The 21,689-nt window shown below is 48.5% G+C and overlaps 1 protein-coding gene across 1 annotated transcript in view; it reads right to left on the reverse strand.

Moving 5' to 3' along the window:
* Positions 1 to 21,689, reverse strand: part of LOC140411508 (dynein axonemal heavy chain 8-like) — a 2,059,122-nt gene that overhangs the window by 1,606,644 nt on the left and 430,789 nt on the right. Inside the window, exon 8 of the mRNA XM_072500594.1 lies at positions 20,485 to 20,598. Within this exon, the coding sequence (XP_072356695.1) occupies positions 20,485 to 20,598 (114 nt within the window). The remainder of the gene's footprint in view (positions 1 to 20,484; positions 20,599 to 21,689) is intronic.

The raw sequence follows: 21,689 nt of genomic DNA on the forward strand, positions 1-21,689 counted from the left end.
GCTCAGCCTGTTTGCCCCCCCTCCCCCAGCCATGGCAGTGGCCCCCGAACCCAGCCAGCATGGCCAGTGTCGGGCCGGCAGCCCGCAGTCACTCCATTCCGTGTCCTACCTCCTCTTTCTCTCACTCAGCAGCCACGACGCCAGGTTCATGATTTTTGAGACCACAAGTGAACCACGCTGTCAGGACCTCAGCCCATTGGGGGCGGAATTCTCGGAGGCCCCAGAGAATGGGGTGTCAGGCCCACTAATAATATGCCTACTGCATGGCGAGCGATGCTTTTGCATCATTTCCAAGGTGCTGGAGCATCCTAATTTGGCATCAGACCAGCGTCTACCGCGATTCTGGCTTCAGAGGCTATTCTCCACCCAATCGCGTTTTGCAATTTCAGCTTCGGCAAACGGAGAATCTCACCTTATAACTCCGTTAGGTTCGAGATTGTTATGGATAAGGAGAAGAATGGGCCCGAGATCAAAGTTCTAAACTGTGGAAGGTTGATTTTAATAAGATTAGATATGATTTGGCCAGAGTGGACTGGGAGAAGCTAAATCTGTGACAGAACAGTGGGACGCATTCAAGAAGGAAATAGGGAGAGTAGGATCAACATGTTCCAATCAAGAAAAAGGGTGGGGCCAACAAATCCAATGAATCTGGGAAATCAAGGGATATACAACATTGGATCAGGAGAAAAAAGGAGCCTAATGGCTGATATTTAGGACGCAAAACAGCAGAAACCTAGAGGCGTATAGAATGTGCAAGAGGGACATTAAAAAGGAAATTAGGAAAGCCAAAAGGGGACATGAAAGAATAATGGCTAATATAAATAAAAGAAAGTCCAAAGTTGTTTTACAAGTACATTAAGAGTAAAAGGATAACGAAGGAAAGAGTGGGGCCCATTAAAGGCCACAGTGGTAATTTGTGCGTGGATGTAGATAGGTTTCTAAATGAATACTTTGTGTCATTGTTCACTCTTGAGAGGGTCAGTGTGGGTATAGAAATCAAAGAGAAGGACCGCAATAAAAATTAAAGAGATTAACATAGATAGAGCTGGTCATTGACTTCAGGAGGCAAAGTATCGTACACACTCCTGTCTGTATCAACGGACCGAGTTGGAGATGGTTGACAGCTTCAAATTCCTAGGTGTGCACATCACCAACAATTAACCAAGACTGCTGACAGACCAGGGTGGGGATGAAATTGAGACTCTGGGTTATGTGAACTCAAGGCATGGGTACACAACAGAAGTCACATCACTCCAGTTTCCTTTGTGGACACAAAATGTGAGTCCATCACAGGAGCAGATGTGTGTGAGGCCCTGAACCTAGTTGAGCGGCTGTACATTCAAGACACCACCGTGATGGAGGATCAGTGCAACTGGCAACAAGATATAATGACACAGATATCCGATGAGATAGAAGCAAGGGTTAAAGTGGAGGACGACAAACCAGTTAAAGAGATGGAGGAACCAAAGGGAATTCCAGACTTCTGGTTAACAGTCTTCAAGAATGTGAATTTGCTCAGTGGCATGATACAGGAGTATGATATGCTTATATTAAAGCATCAACAAGATGTGAACGTTAAATGTTCAGAGCATGACCAGACAACGAGCTTCACTCTGGAGTTTAAGTTTGAGCCAAATGCGTATTTCACAAATGAGGTAGTCACAAAGGTATACCAGATGGAGTCGCAGCCTGACGAGTTCAAATTTTTTATTCTTTGACAAACCAGAAATCACGGGATGCACAAGATGCCAGCTTGACTGGAAGAAAGGAAAAAATGTCACACTGAAAACCATTAAAACAAAACAGAAGCATAAGGATCGGGGTGCTCGCAGAACAGTTCTGAAAAAATTACCAAATGACTCTTTCTTCAATTTCTTCTGTCCTCCTCAGTTTCCAGAGCATGGGGCAGCATGGTGGTGCAGTGGTTAGCACTGCTGCCTCACGGCGCCGAGGTCCCAGTTCAATCTCGGCTCTGGGTCACTGTCCGTGTGGAGTTTGCACATTCTCCCTGTGTCTGCAGGGTTTCGCCCCCACAACCCAAAGATATCCAGGATAGGTGAATTGGCCACGCTAAATTGCCCCGGAATTGGAAAAAATGAATTGGGTACTCTAAATTTAGAAAAAAAAAAGTTTCCAGAGCATGGAGTGTTAGGTGAAAGCGCTGCAGCAAGACTCGCTGCTGACTTTGAAATGGGTCACCTCTTGCGTGAACACATAATTCCACGTGCAATGTCGTACTTTACAGGAGAAGCCAATGACTCCGATGATGAGTACTACGATGATAATTACGAAGACCAAGATCATGAGTACGATGAGGAAAGTGGAGACTCAAGTGGTGAGCTAGGTGAGGGTGACGATGAAATGCTATTCTGGTGGTTTGGTGGGAATGACGAGGTGATCACAAGGGACTCCTAGTCTGCACAGGACAACGGTAAGTATGAAAACTCTAAGATGGTGTATGCAGAGGCTGAAAGTGAGATTGCAGTAGCAGACACTTTGGATGAGAGCAACTCAGCTGCGAACAGACTGATAACTGAAAAAAATCATCCCCATTCTGGAAAAACTAGCTCCAGAGGCCTATGGTGAATCGTCTCAGGCCCACAAAATGGTTCCGGTACCAAAAGACGTGCTGGAAGTGCAGATGGCTGTATCGGTGTGCAGTTCTGCAATGACAGACGATACATATATCATCCAACCAGGCGAGGATGAGCCATTAATTGGGTCTTCAGCAAAAGATCATATCGAGTGATGATGAGCCACAGGTTGGGGCTCAGACACAAGATGAAGGAGCAGCACCCAACATTGGGATGTAGATCCAGCCCAGATACCAGAGCGTGAGGCTTTGCAGACTGCTCTTGCACAATCCTCCATAAGTATGCCGACACCGGATGTTTCACCAGGTGAGGGGCATGCAACTCAACGTGTGGACACGCGACGACGCAGCAAGAAGCACCATGGTAAAAAAGGGACAAAGCTAGTCTCCAGAGAAGACCAGCAAGAAAAACGGTTTACCGGACGCATCACGTCAAAAGGCCAAACAAGCTGATACGAGAAAGAAGACCTGCCAGAAAACCGGTCTTCCGGAAGTTCATGCGACATCGAGCAACCGATAAACGTGCAGAAGACCAACGGGGCGATGTCACCGTCAATGTCCATTAAGCTGTGCACCAGGGTCACGGTCATCAGGTATATCATGTCGTGTTATGCACAGTTGCATCTGTATATATGACATGTGTAAAATGATAATGCAGATCATGTTTTGTAACACGCAGTTATATTTGAATACAAATGTTAACATTTTCAGAGGAACGGGGATGTGGTGATTTCCCTGTGCACAGTTCTGTTTTTCATTCGCAATGCAACCTCCAACCAGCTGTGGCATCAGACATCTATCACGTGATCTGAGATACCCGCCAGTTGGTAGTAAGACATACAAGAAGATAGTCGCACTTAGAGTAGCTCCAGGAAAATTCACTGAATTAATTTAGTAGCCATCCAATCGTCTGTTAGTTATCTTCCCACTTGTTTGTTCATAAATCATCTTTCCAGTTAAATGTTCTGTGTACATCATTATAACGGTTATAATAATAATAATCTTTATTGTCACAAGTAGGTTTATATTGGAATGGAGTTACTGTGAAAAGCCCTTCTTCGCCACATTCTGGTGCCTGTTTGGGTACACAGAGGAAGAACGCCCAATTCACCTAACAAATATGTCTTTCGGGACTTGTGGGAGGAAACTGGAGCACCCGGAGGAAACCCACACAGATACGGAGAGAACATGCAGACACCGCACAGACAGTGACGCAAGCCGGGAATCGAACCAGGGACACTAGCACTGTGAAGCTGTGGTTATATCACAGAACACAGCACTTATGATAATAGTGGGTGATTTTAATCTACATATGAACTGGAAAAATATGATTGGCAGTAGTAACCTGGATGAGGAGTTCATAGAATGCATTTCAGACAGTTTCAGAGGGCAGCACTTTCTGAGAGAGCAGGTCACATTAGATTTCGTATTATGCAATGTGGCATGGTTAATGAATAACCTGTGTGAAGGGACCACTAGCCAGCAGCAACTACAAAATGGTAGAATTTTACATCCAGTATAAAAGACAATAGTGTAAGACTAGCATTTTAACCTTTAATATGGGCAACCATGTAGGCATAAAAGCTGAACTAGCTGTAGTGAAATTGGGTACTAGCTGGGGGAATACAATAGAGATACTTTGTGGTTTGTAAGGATCCTGCCAAAAACGTTTGTCTGTTCTGTGTTTCTTTTTTGAGCTGAACACCCCCCGCCCCCGTACCCGCCCCGCTGCAAGCAGCCATGTGAACTCCCCAGGACTTTGCCTTTATGCTCTGTGGCAGAGCCTGTAATAAGACCATAAGACATAGGAGCAGAATTATGCCACTCGGCCCATCGGGTCTGATCCACCTTTCAATCATGGCTGATATTTTATTCATCCCCAGCCTTCTCCCCATAGCCCCAGGTCCCCTTTATTGATCAAAAACCTATCTATATATGTCCTGAAGACACTCAGTGGTTTGGCCTCCACAGCCTTCTGCGGCAAAGAGTTCCACAGATTCACCACCCTCTAGCTGAAGAAATTCTTCCTCATCTCTGTTTTAAAGGCGGCACAGGAGCACATGGTTAGCACTGTTGCTTCACAGCTCCAAGTTCGATTCCCGTTTGGATCACTGCTATAGAGCCCACAGCATGAATCAGGCCAGTCAGCCCAATAACACAAGCCTCCTCCCACCCCTCTTCACCCAACCCTAACTGCACACCTTTTTGCCCCATTCTCGCTCATGTGCTTGTTGCAACCTGCACAAGCCTTTTTAACTGTTTTCGTCTATTAGATATGTTTCAACCAAAATTATCTTATTCTGGGTTCAAACATCATCAACTTTGATAAAGATGCTGATTATAAAAATGACTGAAGGTATATAGATGCTAATGCTTAGCATGGTAGCACAGTGGTTAGCACTGTTGCTTCACAGCTCCAGGGTCCCAGATTCGATTCCCGGCTTGGGTTACAGTCTGTATGGAGTCTGCACGTTCTCCCTGTGTCTGCGTGGGTTTCCTCCGGGTGCTCAGGGTTCCACCCACAAGTCCCGAAAGACGTGTTTGTTAGGTAATTTGGATATTCTGAATTCTCCTTCTGTGTGCCCGAATAGGCGCCGAAGTGTGGCGACTAGGGGCTTTTCACTGTACCTTCATTGTAGTGTTAATGTAAGCCTACTTGAGACAATAAAGATTATTATTATTAAAGGATTGTCCCTTAAGTCTGACATTGTGTCCTTTACTTCCAGTTTTTCCTACAAGTGGAAACATCCTCTCCACGTCCACTCTATCCAGGCCTCGCAGTATCCTGTAAGTTTCAATAAGATCCTCCCTCATCCTTCTAAACTCCAATGAGTACAGACCCAGAGTCCTTATCCTCTTCATTCCAAGGATAATTCTTGAGAACCTCCTCTGGAGCCTTAGGCCAGCACATCCTTCCTTAGATATGGGGCCCTGAACTGCTCACAATACTCCAAATAGGGTCTGACCAGAGCCTTATATAGCCGCAGTTACATCCCTGGTCTTGTATTCTAGCTCCCTCGATGTGAATGCTAACATTGCATTTGCCTTCCTAACTGCCAACTGAACCTGCACGTTAACCTTGAGAGAATCTTGAACAAGGACTCCCAAGTCCCATTGTACTTCTGATTTCCTTCTTTTTTAAAAATGTGACCCTGACAGAAGGGCTATTCCGAGGGGAATAGCAATCTTTGCTCCGAGGAAGGAGCAGTGCTCCGAAAGCTAGTGATTTGAAACAAACCTGTTGAACTTTAACCTGGTGTTGTGAGACTTCGTAGTTTGCTCACAGGCAAAGAGACCTAGGGAGCTAGCCTCGCCACCCCAGTGCTTGGCGGGGGGTTGGGGTCCCTTCCCAACTGTAGGCCGCCATGAGAGTGTGGGGGGAGAGGCACTGGCGGGGGGCAACCAGGGAGGCATTCACTCGCGGCACCACCATGCCAACCCTTGGATCCCAACCCATGCTGGGGGCAATCCCTGTCCCTGCCTGTCTGCCCCACAATTCACCCATAACCCCCACCAACTGTTGAGGCATCCGGCTGCGCGGCTGAAGCTATCTCTAATAGGGAATTGTCAATCGTTATTAAGTGAGCACTTGATACATGCCAAGTGGGTTCCCCTGGGTAGGCGGGTCATGTAGCATGTGGGAGTCATTGCCTAGCATTCTAATCAAACCTTGATGCCTGGACACTGTGTGGGAGTCAACACCACACACGCAGCAAGCCAACATCCGAACAGCCAGGGGAAGGGACAGAGCTCCTGGGACAAGACCACGGCCGGAGGATGGGTGGGTGCCACAGGGAGGTACGTTGCCTGAAGAGACATGCAAAGGGTCCTGGGTTAGCCTGCATTGCAGAAGAAAGTGACAGAGGCATCATTATGGTTGTGAAAAAAGTTGTCTAATGTGCTGGAAAATACCCCATTCCCAATAGTGATGCCCCCCAATTCCACTGGCTCTTCGGGGGAATCGAACCAGGGACACTGGAGCTGTGAAGCAACTGTGCTACACACGGTGCTACCGTGATGCCACTGAGTGCTGGTGGCCACTGTCGCCGTCCCATGGGATGGATCCGGGTAGGCACTCAGCGGCCCTTCCTCTCGGTCGGTGCCCATAAGCCCCTTGGGGTTCACCTTGGACTGAGGAGCAGCTGGTTCAGACCTCGGCTGTCCCGGCATCATCTGGCTCTGCCAGCCCCGGTGGTTCCCCATGGTCCGCACCATTGTGTCGACGCCCTCGGTGATGTTCCTCATTGGCTGAGACACATCTCCCAGGCACCGGGCCATGCTCATGCAGTGCCTCATCCATGTCTACATGCGACTGGGACAAGTTCCGCAGAGCCTCAGCCATTCTCATCTGAGAGTGGAACATGTCCCACACAACCCCATGAAGGTCGGCCTGGCTCGGGGTGATATCCCCCAGTACGGCAGACATACTGACAAGTCCCTCAGCCATGGTTCTCACTGACTGTGCGATGCCTTGGACACCTTCACTCATGGTGCCAATGTAGTGCGCCAGGCTCTCCACTGCAGTCGCCACCCTAGCAGCATTGGCCTCGGTGCCACTCATTGCCAGCGGCATCTCCTGTGCCCGTAGCCTCTGGGACTCCTCCAATCGGCTATGGATCTGCTGGAGTGACAATGACATCTCCCTCTGAACGTATCGTCGCCATCAGCTCCCGGAAATTGTGCGAGAGGTTCAGCATCAGGCTGGGACCCAGCTGGGTCCAGGGAACCTCTGACTGCCGTCTTGTCTGGGGGTTCCTGCCTCCACCTGATCTACATCATCAGCGGTGTGATGCTCACCAGATTGTGCCCCAGAGGCCTGACCACTAACATTTCCCACCCAGGTGTGTGTATCTGTGCTGGTGGAGGGTGGGGATGACAGCTGTGCCGCAACTATAACAGTTGCATCCTCGGAGCTCTACTCGGAATCAGGAGAGGGGGCCGCCCGGGATGGGCTGACGCTGTCAGCTGGAGGAACTGCAGAAGAATGGACAGGTAGTCTGTGGGAGGGATGGGGTCAGTCAGTAAGACAATCACTACTCACAATCACGACTCACAGGTCGCCCGGTGAGGCCCAATGGTTCTTCATCTCTGCGGCACCGCCAGCCTCCGCGTGGGTGACCGCCCTGTCCTCAGCCACACCAGTCACCTCCAGGGCCCGCTCCTCGAAGGAGGTGAGGATTTTCAAGTCTGGCACCCCATCGCCAGTCTGGGCCCTCGCTCACCGATTATGGGAGATCTTTTCCTGAGGGGACACAGAGAGGGCATCGTTAGCCACATGCTTGGTTCACAGTTGTGGGGGGGGGGGGGGTATTGGGAGGGTTGGGGTGGAGGAAGGGTTGGGGTGGAGGGAGTGTTGAAGGGGTGGGTGGAGTGTTGAAGGGGGAGGTGGATGAAGGGAGGGTTGGGGAGGGGGTATGCTCCCGTGGGGGTTGGACTTTGGGGTCTACAGGCTCTGGCTGACCGGTGTAAGTCGTTGACCTTCTTCCGACACTGGAGGCCAGTCCTCCTGGTCACACAGCCCGAACTGACTGCTGCCGCCACCTCGTCCCAGGCAGCACTGGTTGCTTTGTGGTTCACCCTCCAGGTCTCTCGCGGGAACATGATTTCCCTCCTGGCCTCCACTGTGCCCAGGAGCCTCCCTTGGTCAGCATCCCTGAATCTTGGGACCGGTCTCCTAGGCATCATTGTTATGAGCTGGCTGGAATTGGCCGAGCAAGTGCAGCCTAAGTGCTGCTCGGCGTTGTTAGTGGGCGGTTGTCGAGCACAGTACTGGCGAATTAGCTGGCGAACCGGCATTCGGGGTGGGAAGCCTGTGAGACCTCGTTAAGTGGACCAATTCACTTTGAATATTGTTGCCGGCTGTGCCAGACGAGCGCCAGGAAACACGCGGCAATTTCCGCGCGCTACGGCACTTGGACGTTTTTCCAGAGAATCGCATCCCTTATCAGCCAGCAGATCCATGTCCAACGTACACATGGGATGCTGAGCACCTCACATCTGAGTAATGTGGAGCGTGGTCCAGATAACTATCACAAAATATTCCGCTCTTACTATTCCTGGAAACTATTCCTGGAAACACCACATTCCCCACTACAGAGAGGTCTATCTTTGAGCATGCTTTGTGGACCGGCGAAAAGAACAATAATTCCCTCTCACCGGGGTGTATGAATAATAATCTTTATTTGTGTCACAAGTCAGGCAGCACGGTGGCGTATTGGATTGTACTGCTGCCTCACAGCGCCAAGGTCCCAGGTTCGATCCTGGCTCTGGGTCACTGTCTGTGTGGAGTTTGAACATTCTCCCCGTGTTTGCGTGGGTTTTGCCCCCACAACCCAAAGCTGTGCAGGGTAGGTAGATTGGCCACGCTAAATTGCCACTTAATTGGAAAAAACGGAATTGGGTTTATTTTTTAAATTAGTGTCACAAGTAAGCTTACATTAACACTGCAATGAAGTTACTGTGGAAAAGCCCCTAGTTGTCACATTCCGGCACCTGTTCAGGTACACGGAGGGAGAATTCACAATGTCCAAATTACCTAACAGAACGTCTTTCAGGACTTGTGGGAGGAAACCGAAGCACTCGGAGGAAACCCATATAGACACAAGGAGAACACAAGGAGAACATGCAGACTCCTTACAGACAGTGACCCAAGCCGGGAATCGAACCTGTGACCCTGGCGCTGTGAAGTAACAGTGCTAACCACTGTGCTACCAAAGGAACCACCATGGGTCCACAGCCCACATCTCCCCCATGAATATTCCCAGTTCCCTAGCCATGCCCATCCTTTTCCCCGATCTGGGGTTCGATCGGCCCGTCAGAGGATCCTGTACACAGTTGAAGTCGCGCACCCATGTTCAGTCGGTGCATGTCAATATCGGGGATTTCGGCCATGGTCTTTTTTATGAAGCCTGTTTCTTCCCAGTTGGGCACGTACACATTTACCAGAATTACCGGTACCATGTCTTGACACCGCTGACCATGACGTACTGTCCCCCTTGGTCTGTAACCGTCCTTGTCACAGTGAACCTCGTCCTCTTACTAATAAGTATGGCTACTCCCCTAGCCCTCATCCTGTAGCATGAATGGTATGTCTGTCCAATCCAGCCCTTTCTTACCCACAGTTGGTCCTTGTCCCTCAGGTGTGTTTCCTGCAGGAAGACTATGTCGGCTTTCAGGCTTAGGTGGGCGAAGACTCTGGATCTTTTCACCGGGCCTTTAAGTCCCCTGACATTCCCCTGATAATCCTGTTGGGGAGTTTTTGTACCCCCGTCCTGCGAGATCAACTATATGTAGCTGGTGGACAAGCCCTGCACTCCGGGGTTTCCCTTCATTAGGGGCCCATGCAAAATGGCCCAATTTGCCGTACTCACCATGAGGCTGGGCCCCTAGGTTCCAGGGTTTCCAGTTGTCCAGGGGGCACCCAACATGGCCATCAATTGTGTGTATGCCACCTGGGTGCATCCCTGTACTCCAGGGTCTCACTTTGTTTAGGGACAGTCCAAAGTGGTTGCTTGCTGCGCCATCTTGTTTCTTCAACCTGTTCCACATTTGCCGAAGCCCGTACGAAACCCAATTAATTTTTCCTGCTCTGTTCCTTTTGTATTCCTTTCCAGCCCCCAACCCCGTTCCCCTCTTTCCCTACATCACCCTTTCCACATCTCTCCCTGTGCTTTCCCCTTCTCCCCGCCCCCCCCCCCTCCCCAGGCACGCTGGGGTCCCCTTTGCTTTCTTCTTCCCGTGCTAGCTATTTCTGCTAGTGTGGTGGCCCCCCTCCCAGGGTTGGTCTAGCCCTTCCTTATGCCCGCTGACTGCCCGTTTTCCCTATTTAAATGCTCACCTGCCTTCCCCAGTCCCCGATCCTTTCTAAGGCCCAATCTTCCATTAATGATCAGAACGAGGTCACACAGTCCGGTGCAAACATGCTCACTCTCCAATGAGTCTTTTGCGCTTTCACAGTGTTTCGCTGCACAAATATCATCGTTACCGTGCCTGTACCTTGTCCAGGCCATTGGTTCTGACAAATTCATTTGCTTCCTCCAGGGAGTTAAAGTAGTCCTCTTTCTTTTGGTACGTGACCCAGAGCCTAGCTGGGAACCAGCATACATTTCGCCTTATTAAACTTGGCCCTGTGTTTTGCTAAATCTGCCCCAATTTCCTGATAGATTCTGATTGTGTGTCCTTCCCACTTGCTCGCTTTCATCTTGTGTGCCCACCGCAGGATCCTCTCACGGTCCCGATATCGGTGGAGCTTTGCGATAATCGACCTCAGCTGCTCCCTGACCTTAGGTTGCGTTCCGAGCGACCCGTGTGCTCTGTCAAGCTCTGGGGACAGTAAGAAGTCTTACAATGTCTCCGAACGGGTAGAGGGAATCCTGAAGGGGGAGGGCAAACAGGCAGAGGTCGTTGTACATATTGGTACTAACGACATAGGCAGGAAGGGGCATGAGGTCCTGCAGAAGGAGTTCAGGGAGCTAGGCAGAAAGTTAAAAGACAGGACCTCGAGGGTTGTAATCTCGGGATTACTCCCTGTGCCACGTGCCAATGAGGCTAGAAATAGGAAGATAGAGCAGATAAACACGTGGCTAAACAGCTGGTGTAGGAGGGAGGGTTTCCATTATCTGGACCACTGGGAGCTCTTCCGGGGCAGGTGTGACCTGTATAAGAAGGACGGGTTGCATCTAAACCGGAAAGGCATAAATATCCTGGCCGCGAGGTTTGCTAGTGTCACACGGGAGGGTTTAAACTAGTATGGCAGGGGGGTGGGCACGGGAGCAATAGGTCAGAAGGTGAGAGCATTGAGGGAGAACTAGGGAATAGGGACAGTGTGGCTCTGAGGCAGAGCAGACGGGGAGAAGCTGCTGAACACAGCGGGTCTGGTGGCCTGAAGTGCATATGTTTTAATGCAAGGAGCATTACGGGTAAGGCAGATGAACTTAGAGCTTGGATTAGTACTTGGAACTATGATGTTGTTGCCATTACAGAGACCTGGTTGAGGGAAGGGCAGGATTGGCAGCTAAACGTTCCAGGATTTAGATGTTTCAGGCGGGATAGAGGGGGATGTAAAAGGGGAGGCGGAGTTGCGCTACTTGTTCGGGAGAATATCACAGCTGTACTGCGAGAGGACACCTCAGAGGGCAGTGAGGCTATATGGGTAGAGATCAGGAATAAGAAGGGTGCAGTCACAATGTTGGGGGTATACTACAGGCCTCCCAACAGCCAGCAGGAGATAGAGGAGCAGATAGGTAGACAGATTTTGGAAAAGAGTAAAAACAATAGGGTTGTGGTGATGGGAGACTTCAACTTCCCCAATATTGACTGGGACTCACTTAGTGCCAGGGGCTTAGACGGGGCGGAGTTTGTAAGGAGCATCCAGGAGGGCTTCTTAAAACAATATGTAGACAGTCCAACTAGGGAAGGGGCAGTACTGGACCTGGTATTGGGGAATGAGCCCGGCCAGGTGGTAGATGTTTCAGTAGGGGAGCATTTCGGTAACAGTGACCACAATTCAGTAAGTTTTAAAGTACTGGTGGACAAGGATAAGAGTGGTCCGAGGATCAATGTGCTAAATTGGGGGAAGGCTAATTATAACAATATTAGGCGGGAACTGAAGAACATAGATTGGGGGCGGATGTTTGAGGGCAAATCAACATCTGACATGTGGGAGGCTTTCAAGTGGCAGTTGAAAGGAATACAGGACCGGCATGTTCCTGTGAGGAAGAAAGATAAATACGGCAATTTTCGGGAACCTTGGATGACGAGTGATATTGTAGGCCTCGTCAAAAAGAAAAAGGAGGCATTTGTCAGGGCTAAAAGGCTGGGAACAGACAAAGCCTGCGTGGAATATAAGGAAAGTAGGAAGGAACTTAAGCAAGGAGTCAGGAGGGCTAGAAGGGGTCACGAAAAGTCATTGGTAAATAGGGTTAAGGAAAATCCCAAGGCTTTTTACACGTACATAAAAAGCAAGAGGGTAGCCAGGGAAAGGGTTGGCCCACTGAAAGATAGGCAAGGGAATCTATGTGTGGAGCCAGAGGAAATGGGCGAGGTACTAAATGAATACTTTGCATCAGTATTCACCAAAGAGAAGGAATTGGTAGATGTTGAGTCTGGAGAAGGGTGTGTAGATAGCCTGGGTCACATTGTGATCCAAAAAGACGAGGTGTTGGGTGTCTTAAAAAATATTAAGGTAGATAAGTCCCCAGGGCCTGATGGGATCTACCCCAGAATACTGAAGGAGGCTGGAGAGGAAATTGCTGAGGCCTTGACAGAAATCTTTGGATCCTCGCTGTCTTCAGGGGATGTCCCGGAGGACTGGAGAATAGCCAATGTTGCTCCTCTGTTTAAGAAGGGTAGCAAGGATAATCCCGGGAACTACAGGCCGGTGAGCCTTACTTCAGTGGTAGGGAAATTACTGGAGAGAATTCTTCGAGACAGGATCTACTCCCATTTGGAAGCAAATGGACGTATTAGTGAGAGGCAGCACGGTTTTGTGAAGGGGAGGTCGTGTCTCACTAACTTGATAGAGTTTTTCGAGGAGGTCACTAAGATGATTGATGCAGGTAGGGCAGTAGATGTTGTCTATATGGACTTCAGTAAGGCCTTTGACAAGGTCCCTCATGGTAGACTAGTACAAAAGGTGAAGTCACACGGGATCAGGGGTGAGCTGGCAAGGTGGATACAGAACTGGCTAGGCCATAGAAGACAGAGAGTAGCAATTGAGGGATGCTTTTCTAATTGGAGGGCTGTGACCGGTGGTGTTCCACAGGGATCAATGCTGGGACCTTTGCTGTTTGTAGTATATATAAATGATTTGGAGGAAAATGTAACTGGTCTGATTAGTAAGTTTGCAGAGGACACAAAGGTAGGTGGAATTGCGGATAGCGATGAGGACTGTCTGAGGATACAGCAGGATTTAGATTGTCTGGAGACTTGGGCGGAGAGATGGCAGATGGAGTTTAATCCGGACAAATGTGAGGTAATGCATTTTGGAAGGTCTAATGCAGGTAGGGAATATACAGTGAATGGTAGAACCCTCAAGAGTATTGAAAGTCAAAGAGATCTAGGAGTACAGGTCCACAGGTCATTTGGCATTGTCCACTGGCATTGAAAGGGGCAACACAGGTGGAGAAGGTAGTCAAGAAGGCATACGGCATGCTTGCCTTCATTGGCCGGGGCATTGAGTATAAGAATTGGCAAGTCATGTTGCAGCTGTATAGAACCTTAGTTAGGCCACACTTGGAGTATACTGTTCAATTCTGGTCGCCACACTACCAGAAGGATGTGGAGGCTTTAGAGAGGGTGCAGAAGAGATTTACCAGAATGTTGCCTGGTATGGAGGGCATTAGCTATGAGGAGCGATTGAATAAACTTGGTTTGTTCTCACTGGAACGAAGGAGGTTGAGGGGCGACCTGATAGAGGTATTCAAAATTATGAGGGGCATAGACAGAGTGGATAGTCAGAGGCTTTTCCCCAGGGTAGAGGGGTCAATTACTAGGGGGCATAGGTTTAAGGTGAGAGGGGCAAGGTTTAGAGTAGATGTACGAGGCAAGTTTTTTTACGCAGAGGGTAGTGGGTGCCTGGAACTCGCTACCGGAGGAGGTAGTGGAAGCAGGGACGATAGGGACATTTAAGGGGCATCTTGACAAATATATGAATAGGATGGGAATAGAAGGATACGGACCCAGGAAGTGTAGAAGATTGTAGTTTAGTCGGGCAGCATGGTCGGCACGGGCTTGGAGGGCCGAAGGGCCTGTTCCTGTGCTGTACATTTCTTTGTTCTGTGTTCTTTGTAAGACCAGGTTAAAGTGCAACAGGTTTGTTTCGATGTCACTAGCTTTCGGAGCGCTGCTCCTTCCTCAGGTGAATCTGAGGAAGGAGCAGCGCTCCGAAAGCTAGTGACATCGAAACAAACCTGTTGCACTTTAACCTGGTGTTGTAAGACTTCTTACTGTGCTCACCCCAGTCCAACGCCGGCATCTCCACATCAAAGCTCTGGGGGTTTGGGGCAGCTGTCTCTCAGGTCGTGGATCGCCCTCTCCTGAGTCGCCACTTTCTTCCCCAGCCCATCGATTGCCTTCTGCATGGTGGCCATCACCTCTGACACCACCACCTTGACCGCCACCTGGATTTCTAACCTGATCGCCTCCTTCATGGAGGTAAACTCCATCAGGAAGCTCTTCGATCCATCTCCAGGTGGTAGGGGGGAGGTTGATGCTCGGGTCACTGGTCGTCCTCTCTCCTGCGTGGCCAGGGTCCCTTCTCCTCGTGGGTCTACCGTCTCATCCACCTGCTTTTCGTGGCTCTTTCCACCACTTCTGCTGTCTCTTCGGCTCCTCGAGCTCCCGTTTGCTGGCATCTTTTCTTGGTTTCCCTCCTTTTGCTGTTGAGCGATTTTTTTTCCTTTGTAATTTGAGCAAAATTCGACAAAAGTGCCTTTTTTTGTCCTGGTTTGGAGGAGAGTCACCCGATGTGCGTCAGCTCAGCACATCACCATCACTGGTACTCGGAAGTTAGCTTTTCTTTCACACACCAAGGAACAGTTATGTTCCTTGATCTACAATCTTTTTTCCCCCCTTTTTCTATGGTTTACTTTACTTTTCTTCTCTTTGGGGGAGGTTAGTGAACTTGGTGTTCCTGGTCTACCTGACCTGCTTGGATCTGAGCTCTGCACTGGCCTGTCTTGGGCCCCGCTTGAACTTGGCTGAGCCACACTTGTCGGCAGCTCTGTTCCCTCGCCACAATCTTCGGGCCCCTGATGAGGACATCCAATTTGGGTTTTTTTTTTTTAAATAAAAAAGGTTTCCCTTCGATCGGGCAGATAAACCTGAGGTGTCAGAGCCTGTGCGGGAGCCACCCAAGATGCGGCCACTACTCCATTAACATGAGCCACACTTATTTACAGCTGAAGCTCAATAAGTCCTCACAGAAGTACATCACAAGTGATACACACAAGGGTCTCTATGAGTACACCCGGCTCTCGTTCGGAGAATCCTCGGTGTGTGAAGTCTTCCAGCGCGTCAGAGAGAGCATCCTTCACGGATTGTCATGCATTGCGGTTTACTTACTATTGGCTAGTAGGGAATCTGTGCTAAATTTGAAAATGCATTTTAAATTACTGATTATGAGATGCTTTCAGATCAAGGAGTGATATAAAAAACAGTTGAAAATTTCAAAAACAAATTAAAAACTAACTAAATAAAATAAGGATGGAAGACCAGGTGATGTTATATTCCTGCATGATATGGGAGCTGGGGGATCCCACTGTAGTTCCTAGTGACCACATCTGTAGTAAGTGTTGGTTGCTTGAGGAACTCCGGCTTAGAGTTGATGAGCTGGAGTCCAGGTTTCGGATGCTGCAACACATCAGGGAGGAGGAGAAGTGCCTGGACGCTGTGTTCAGGAGGCAGTCACACCCTTAGACTAACTACCTTGAATTCAGCTAATGCAGGAGCCTCAGCCCTTGGCCCTGTCCAACAGGTTTCAGATTCTTGCTCCCTGTTTAGATGGGAATGGTAACTGCAGAGAGAATGAGGAAACTGACCAGAGCACAGTGGTACAGGGAGCCATTCAAGTGGAGGGAGAGAAAAGATATTGAGGATAATATAGTTAGGGGCATAGACACTGTTCTCTGTGACCAGGATCGAGAGTCCCAAAGGTTGTGTTGCTTACCTGATGCCAGGGTTCGGGATAACTCATCTGGGCTGCACAGGAACCTGGAGGGGAGGATAAAGATCCAGTTGTCGAAGTCCACGGAGGGACCATCAACATAAGTAGAACAAGGATAGAAGTTCTGCTAAGGGAGTATGAGCAGCGAGGGGCTAAATCAAAAAGCAAAAAACCAAAAGGTTCACTAACCTCTGGATTACTACCTGAGCCACAAGCTAATTGGAACAGGGTCAAAAGATTAGGGAGGTAAATGCATGACTCAAAGTTTGGTGTGGGAGAAAAAGGTTTGAATTCATGGGACATTGGTACCAGTGCTGGGGAAGGGGGGACCTGATCCGATGGGATGGTCTCCATCTGAATCATGCTGGGACCAGAGTTCTGGCGAATTACATAAATGGGCTGTAGATAAGGCTTTAAACTGAATGGGGGTGGGGGTTTAGTTCTAAGGAAAATTAGAAAAGGAAAACTAAAGGAGGAGGAAGGAATGCAGGTTAGCAATATGGTGGATAGTTACCAGAAAATAAAGGTGAGGTACAGAACAGGTGAATGTCTTTTGGCAACAAGGAATTATAAAAGAGTCGGGAAATTTAGCAATAGAACAAATTTAAAAGCTTTGTATCTAAATGCATGAAACATTCATACAAAATTAATGAGTTAATGACACAAATAGAGGTATGATTTGGTGGCGATCACTGAGACACGGTTACATGGAGGCCAGGTCTGGGAATTGAATATCCAAGGGTACTCAGTATTTTGGAAAGATGGACTGACAGGATGAGGAGGTGGTGTAGCTTAGCTGGTAAAGAAAAGGATTAGTGCTGCAATGGGAAATGATGTAAGAACTGGCGAACAAGATGTGGAATCAGTCTGGGTAGAAATAAGAAATAGCAAAGGGAAGAATTTCCTGGTAGGAGTAATCTATAGGTCGCCAAACAGTAGTTCTGCAGTGGGGCACAGTATAAAACATAAAATACTAGGGGCTTGTAACATAGTTACAGCAATAATCATGGATGATTTTAATATGCACATAAACTGGATTAATCAAATTCCTCCTCATTACCAAATCCAGAGTAGCATGCTCCTTGGTTAGTTCCATAACATATTGAAGAAACAAGAAACAATCTCCAATACATTCAGTGAACTCTCCCTCGAGGCTAACCTTGCTGGCCTTGGAAAGGTCCAGAGGAGGTTCACAAGAATGATCCCTGGAATGAACTGCTTGTCGTATGAGGAATGGTCGAGGAATCTGGGTCTGTACTCGTTGGAGTTTAGAAGGATGAGGGGAGGGGGATCTTATTGAAACTTACAGGATACTGCAAAGCCTGGATAGAGTGGACGTGGAGAGGATGTTTCCACTTGTCGGAAAAACTAGAACCAGAGGACACCATCTCAGACTAAAGGGACGATACTTTAAAACAGAGATGAGGGGGAATTTCTTCAGCCAGTGGGGATCAGGGGTTATGGGGAGAAGACAGGAGAATGGGGATGAGAAAATATCGGCCATGATTGAATGGCGGAGCAGACTCGATGGGCCGAGTGGTCTAATTCTGCTCCTCTGTCTTATGATTTTGTGAAGGTGAGGTCGTGCCTCATTAACTTGATCAAGTTTTTGGAGAAGGTGACAAAGATGATTGATGAGGGGAGGGCAGTGAATGTTGTTTACATGGACTTAAGTAAAGCCTTTTACAAGGTGCCTCATAGCAATCTGGTACAAAAGGTGAAGTCACACGGGATCAGAGGTGAGATGGTAAGATGGATACAGAACCCACTCGGTCAAAAAAGCAAAGGGTAGCAGTAGAAGGGTGTTTTTCTGATTGGAGGGTTGTGACTAGTGGTGTTCCACAGGGGTCGATGCTGGGACCTCTGTTGTTTGTGGTGTACTTAAACGATTTGGAGGAAAATGTAGCTGGTCTGATTAGTAAGTTCGCAGTGGAGGAGTTGCAGCTAGTGCTGAAGATTGTCAGAAGATGCAGCAGGAAATGGATAGGTTGGAGACTTGGGCAGAGAAACGGCAAATGGAGTTTGATCCGGACAAATGTGAGGTAATGCATTTGGTAGGTCTAACATAGAAGGGAAATATACCGTAAATGGCAAAACTCGGGAATATAGAAAGTCAGAGTAATCTGGGTGTACAAGTCCACAGATCTTTGAAGGTGGCAACACAAATAGACAAGGTAGTTAAGAAAGTATATGGAATGCTTGCCTTCATTGGATGGGGAATTGAGTATAAAAACTGGCAAGTCATGCTACAGTTGCATAGAACCTTGGTAAGGCCGCACTTGAAATATTGCACACAATTCTGGTCGCCACACTACCAGAAAGATGTGGAGGCTTTGGAGAGGGTGCAGAGGAGGCTTACCCTGGTCTGGAGGGTGTTAGCTATGTAGAGAGGCTGAATAGACTCGGACTGTTTTCATTAGAAAGAAGGCGGTTGAGGGGCGACCTGATAGAGATCTACAAGATTATGAGGGGCATGGATAGAGTGGATGGGCAGGCACTCTTTCCCAGGGTGGAGGGGTCAGTCACCAGGGGGCATAGGTTTAAGTTCCATGGCGCAAAGTTTAGAGGATATGTGCGAGGCAGTTTTTTTACGCAAAGGGTGGTGAGTGCCTGGAACGCGTTGCCAGGGGAGGTCGTGGCAGCAGATATATTAATGGCATTCAAAAGGCACCTTGACAAACACATGGATAGGAAGGGTATAGAGGGATACGGTATGAGGAAGTGCTGAGGGTTTTGGCAAAAGTTGATATCATGACCGGTACAGAGTTGGAGGGCCGAAGGGCCTGTTCCTGTGCTGAATTGTTCTTTGTTATTTGAATTCTTCCTCAGTGTACCCAAGTGCATCGTAGTGTGCCGACTAAGGGATTTCCACAGTAGCTTCATAGCAGTGTTAATGTAAGCCTACTTGTGACACTAATAAAGATTATAGAATATTATTATTGAATATTTTTAAGGCAGAGGTTCATGGGCTAACTGACCCTTTGTGCTATAGCCGTTCCATGATTCTTACATAGATTACATAGAACATACAGTGCAGAAGGAGGCCATTCGGCCCATCGAGTCTGCACCGACCCACATTAATCCCTCACTTCCACCCAATAACCCCTCCCAACCCTTATGGACACTACGGGTAATTTAGCATGGCCAATCCACCTAACCTGCACGTCTTTGGACTGTGGGAGGAAACCGGAGCACCCGGAGGAAACCCACGCGGACACGGGGAGAACGTGCAAACTCCGCACAGACAGTGACCCAGCGGGGAATCGAACCTGGGACCCTGGCGCTGTGAAGCCACAGTGCTAATCACTTGTGCTACCGTGCTGCCCCTAAAGAGCAGACACGCAAACCAAAAGCAGACGGGTTATATTTTATGCTTCATCTGTCAGCAAATTTGAAGGTAGGAGATGCATAAAGTTACATGCAAAGTTTCCCCCTCTCCCAGCGGCCTGCCATTGACCTGTTTGAAATTTTACAGAGCAGTGACATAAAATCACCCACATGCCATTGGGCCTATTGAAACAGTGAAATGGCCAATTAATGGCCACTTTAAGGCCTTATCCTCCCCCCCCCCCCCCCCCCCCCCCCCCCGCCCCCCCACCCCCAACTACTATTTATTCAAGGAAGAGGGAGGCCCACACTATATGGGAAGCCCGGCAGCTTTAGTGATGTCAGGCAAGGGGTGAGGGGAACCTTCTTTGCGGGGAGCCTATGCCCACCATTTCCTCAACTATATTACAATTCCCCGTTTTCTCTTCCCGACAACATCTCAAACCCAGACCTCCATCCCCATCGCTCTCCTCACTGAAACTTGCCAGTCTCCTTAACAAATTCCTTCCCACTGATCTTGCTATCCAGCTCCATCTGTCTATTAGCCAACAGTCTCTGAGGTGTAACTTTCTCCGAGAGCGGAAATCCTATCTTCAGCCTATTAACAGACATTAAATGACAGGGGAAAATATTCCCTTGAGCGGGCTCATCATTGACTTTTTAGCTGGGTACGGGGTGGAGGGGGCGTTGTTTGGCATGGTATGCAGGGACCATTACACCCTGTAAAATCCAGCCCTCAAAGTTGATGTGGTCAAGACGGAATTTCAGTCAGGAGAATCCATGTGCACTTAAAATTATACCTTCAAAATCTGGACACAGCTGAAGTTGTATATCAAGAACCCCACCTTCAATTGGATCTGCATCGCTATAATGATGAAAAGTGTTCTTTAAAAACAATTACCGGATCAGAATTGTAGAGTGGCTGACAGACTTTCTCCAACGCCTGCAGGAACTTCACATTATCCTTTGCTTCATTGGCTGCATCAGTGATTTGAGAATCCAGCTGTAGCCACATCTAGAAAAAACACAGGTAAAACATTTAAGTCTTCTTCATTCTTTGTATATAAATTTTCAACTGATTTCTGGAGCAAGACACATCTGGATCTGCAATTTTGTGAGTATGCGGACCGGGTTTCCATCTACCTGCTATTTTGCTTAAAGCCTTGGTTTACTCCTCTTGCTCCATGTGAGAAACCATGAATATTCCAGTGCTCGAAACCAGCATGTGTGCAGGAAGTGTCTCCAGCTACAGCTCCTGGAAGCCCGGGTTTCAGCGCATCAGCGAGTTTCGGGGGTAGAACATATAGAGAGGTGGTCACACTGCAGGCTTAGACTCCACCGGCAGGAAGGGAATGGGTGACCACCAGGCAGAGCAAGAGAGCGAGACAGGCAGTGCAGGAATCTCCTGTGGCCAGTCTCCTGCAAACAGATTTACCGCTTTGCATTTTGTGGAGGGGAATAACCTCTCAGAGGAAAGCAGCAACAGCCAAATTTGTTACACCATAGTTGGTTACAAGACCATAAGACAGAGAAGCAGAATTAGGCCAATCTTACCATCGCGTCTACTCCGCCATTCAATCATGGCTGATTTTCTTCTCATCTCCATTCTCCTGCCTTCTCCCCATAACCCCTGATCCCCTTATTGATCAAAAACCTATCCATCTCCGTTTTAAAGACACTCAGTGATTTGGTCTCCATAGCTTTCTGCGGCAAAGAGTTCCACAGATTCACCACCCTCTGGCTGAAGAAATTCCTCCTCATTTCGATTTTAAAGGATCGTCCCGTCAGTGTGAGATTCTGTCCTCTGCTTCTAATATTTCCTACAAGTGGAAACATTCTCTCCACGTCCACTCGATCCAGGCCTCGCAGTGTCCTGTAAGTTTCAATAAGATTCCCCCCTCATCCTTCTAAACTCCGAGTACAGACCCAGAGTCCTCAACCATTCCTCATACAACAAGCTCTTCATTCCAGGGATCATTCTTGTGAACCTCCTCTAGACCCTTTCCAGGGCCAGCACATCCTTCCTTAGATACGGGGCCCAAAACTGCTCCCAATACTCCAAACGGGGTCTGACCAGAGCCTTAGACAGCCTCAGAAATACATCCC

Source organism: Scyliorhinus torazame, chromosome 4 (assembly GCF_047496885.1).
Source record: "Scyliorhinus torazame isolate Kashiwa2021f chromosome 4, sScyTor2.1, whole genome shotgun sequence".
In the NCBI taxonomy this organism is placed as follows: domain Eukaryota; kingdom Metazoa; phylum Chordata; class Chondrichthyes; order Carcharhiniformes; family Scyliorhinidae; genus Scyliorhinus; species Scyliorhinus torazame.